The sequence below is a fragment of the Mandrillus leucophaeus genome, unplaced genomic scaffold, assembly GCF_000951045.1.
Source record: "Mandrillus leucophaeus isolate KB7577 unplaced genomic scaffold, Mleu.le_1.0 Scaffold206, whole genome shotgun sequence".
NCBI lineage: Eukaryota > Metazoa > Chordata > Mammalia > Primates > Cercopithecidae > Mandrillus > Mandrillus leucophaeus.
The window spans coordinates 422,802-423,937 of NW_012102099.1; the positions used below are offsets into that span (position 1 = coordinate 422,802).

The window sequence follows — 1,136 nt, forward strand, 5'->3', positions numbered from 1 at the left end:
AGATCGAGACCACGGTGAAACCCCGTCTCTACTAAAAATACAAAAAATTAGCCGGACGCGGTTGCCGGCGCCTGTAGTCCCAGCTACTCAGGAGGCTGAGGCAGGAGAATGGCGAGCGAGACTCCATCTCAAAAAAAAAGCTATATATTCCCATTGTCGAACGTTTAGAACCAAAAAAACATGAAAGCATTATTATTACGCTGCTGTAAAAGCCTGACATTTTTGGATGTAACAGCCACAAGTTGGCTTCTTCCTGAGTGACAGTGAAGGGTCATGAGATGGTCGTGGTACCAGCTTGAATCCCTCAAGTCAAATGGGAGGCTGGTGGGCAGCACAGCCGCGTGGCAGGTAGGGTCACTGCTGCAACTCAGTAGGTCTCACATACGGGCCAATGACACTTGTCCCTGGGGAATGAGCTGCCAGGAACTCAGCTCACACAGGTCTTAGGAGGGACCTCTCCACCAGGCAAGTCCCCCGGCTGGGGCCGGAATCCACAGGGAGGCTTTCCTACATCATGATGGCCTCCCATCTTCAGCCCACCAACTGGTCAAGGACTGGACCTTCCAGCCTCCCTCCAGCACCTGAGGAAGCAGGGGCACCCTTCTCACCCAGGTGACAAAGCCTTCACAGTCTGAGTCCACCTTCAAAAACAGCTCCTTTAGCATCTCATTCGACACACTGCTTAGAACCTTCTTCATGGCCTTGATGAAGGCGTCCATGCCCAGGGCTTCAAAGAGAGAAGAGAGAGCATCATCCCCTTCCTCACAAGTCCCTCGGCCCATCACTGCCACGGAGTTCTCGAGTGTCTCAGTGCTGAGAGGCACACACTGGAGACCACATTTACAGCCAGGCATGGTGGCTCACGCTTATAATTCCAGCACTTTGGGAGACTGAGGCGGGTGGATCACTTGAGGTCAGGAGTTCAAGACCAGCCTGACCAATATGGTGAAAACCTGTCTCTACTAAAAATACAAAAATAAATTGGCTGGGCATGGTGGCGGGTGCCTGTAATCCCAGCTGCTCGGGAGGCTGAGGCAGGAGAATCCCTTGAACTCGGGAGGCGGAGGTTGCAGTGAGCTAGGTTCGCGCCACTGCACTCCAGCCTGGGCAACAAGAGCAAAAACTCTGTCTCCAAA

At 53.1% G+C, this 1,136-nt stretch overlaps 1 protein-coding gene across 1 annotated transcript in view; it reads right to left on the reverse strand.

The window, feature by feature from the left end:
* The window catches only part of EFCAB8 (EF-hand calcium binding domain 8), a 120,685-nt gene that overhangs the window by 103,197 nt on the left and 16,352 nt on the right, over positions 1 to 1,136 (reverse strand). Inside the window, exon 4 of the mRNA XM_011979873.1 lies at positions 609 to 727. Within this exon, the coding sequence (XP_011835263.1) occupies positions 609 to 727 (119 nt within the window). The remainder of the gene's footprint in view (positions 1 to 608; positions 728 to 1,136) is intronic.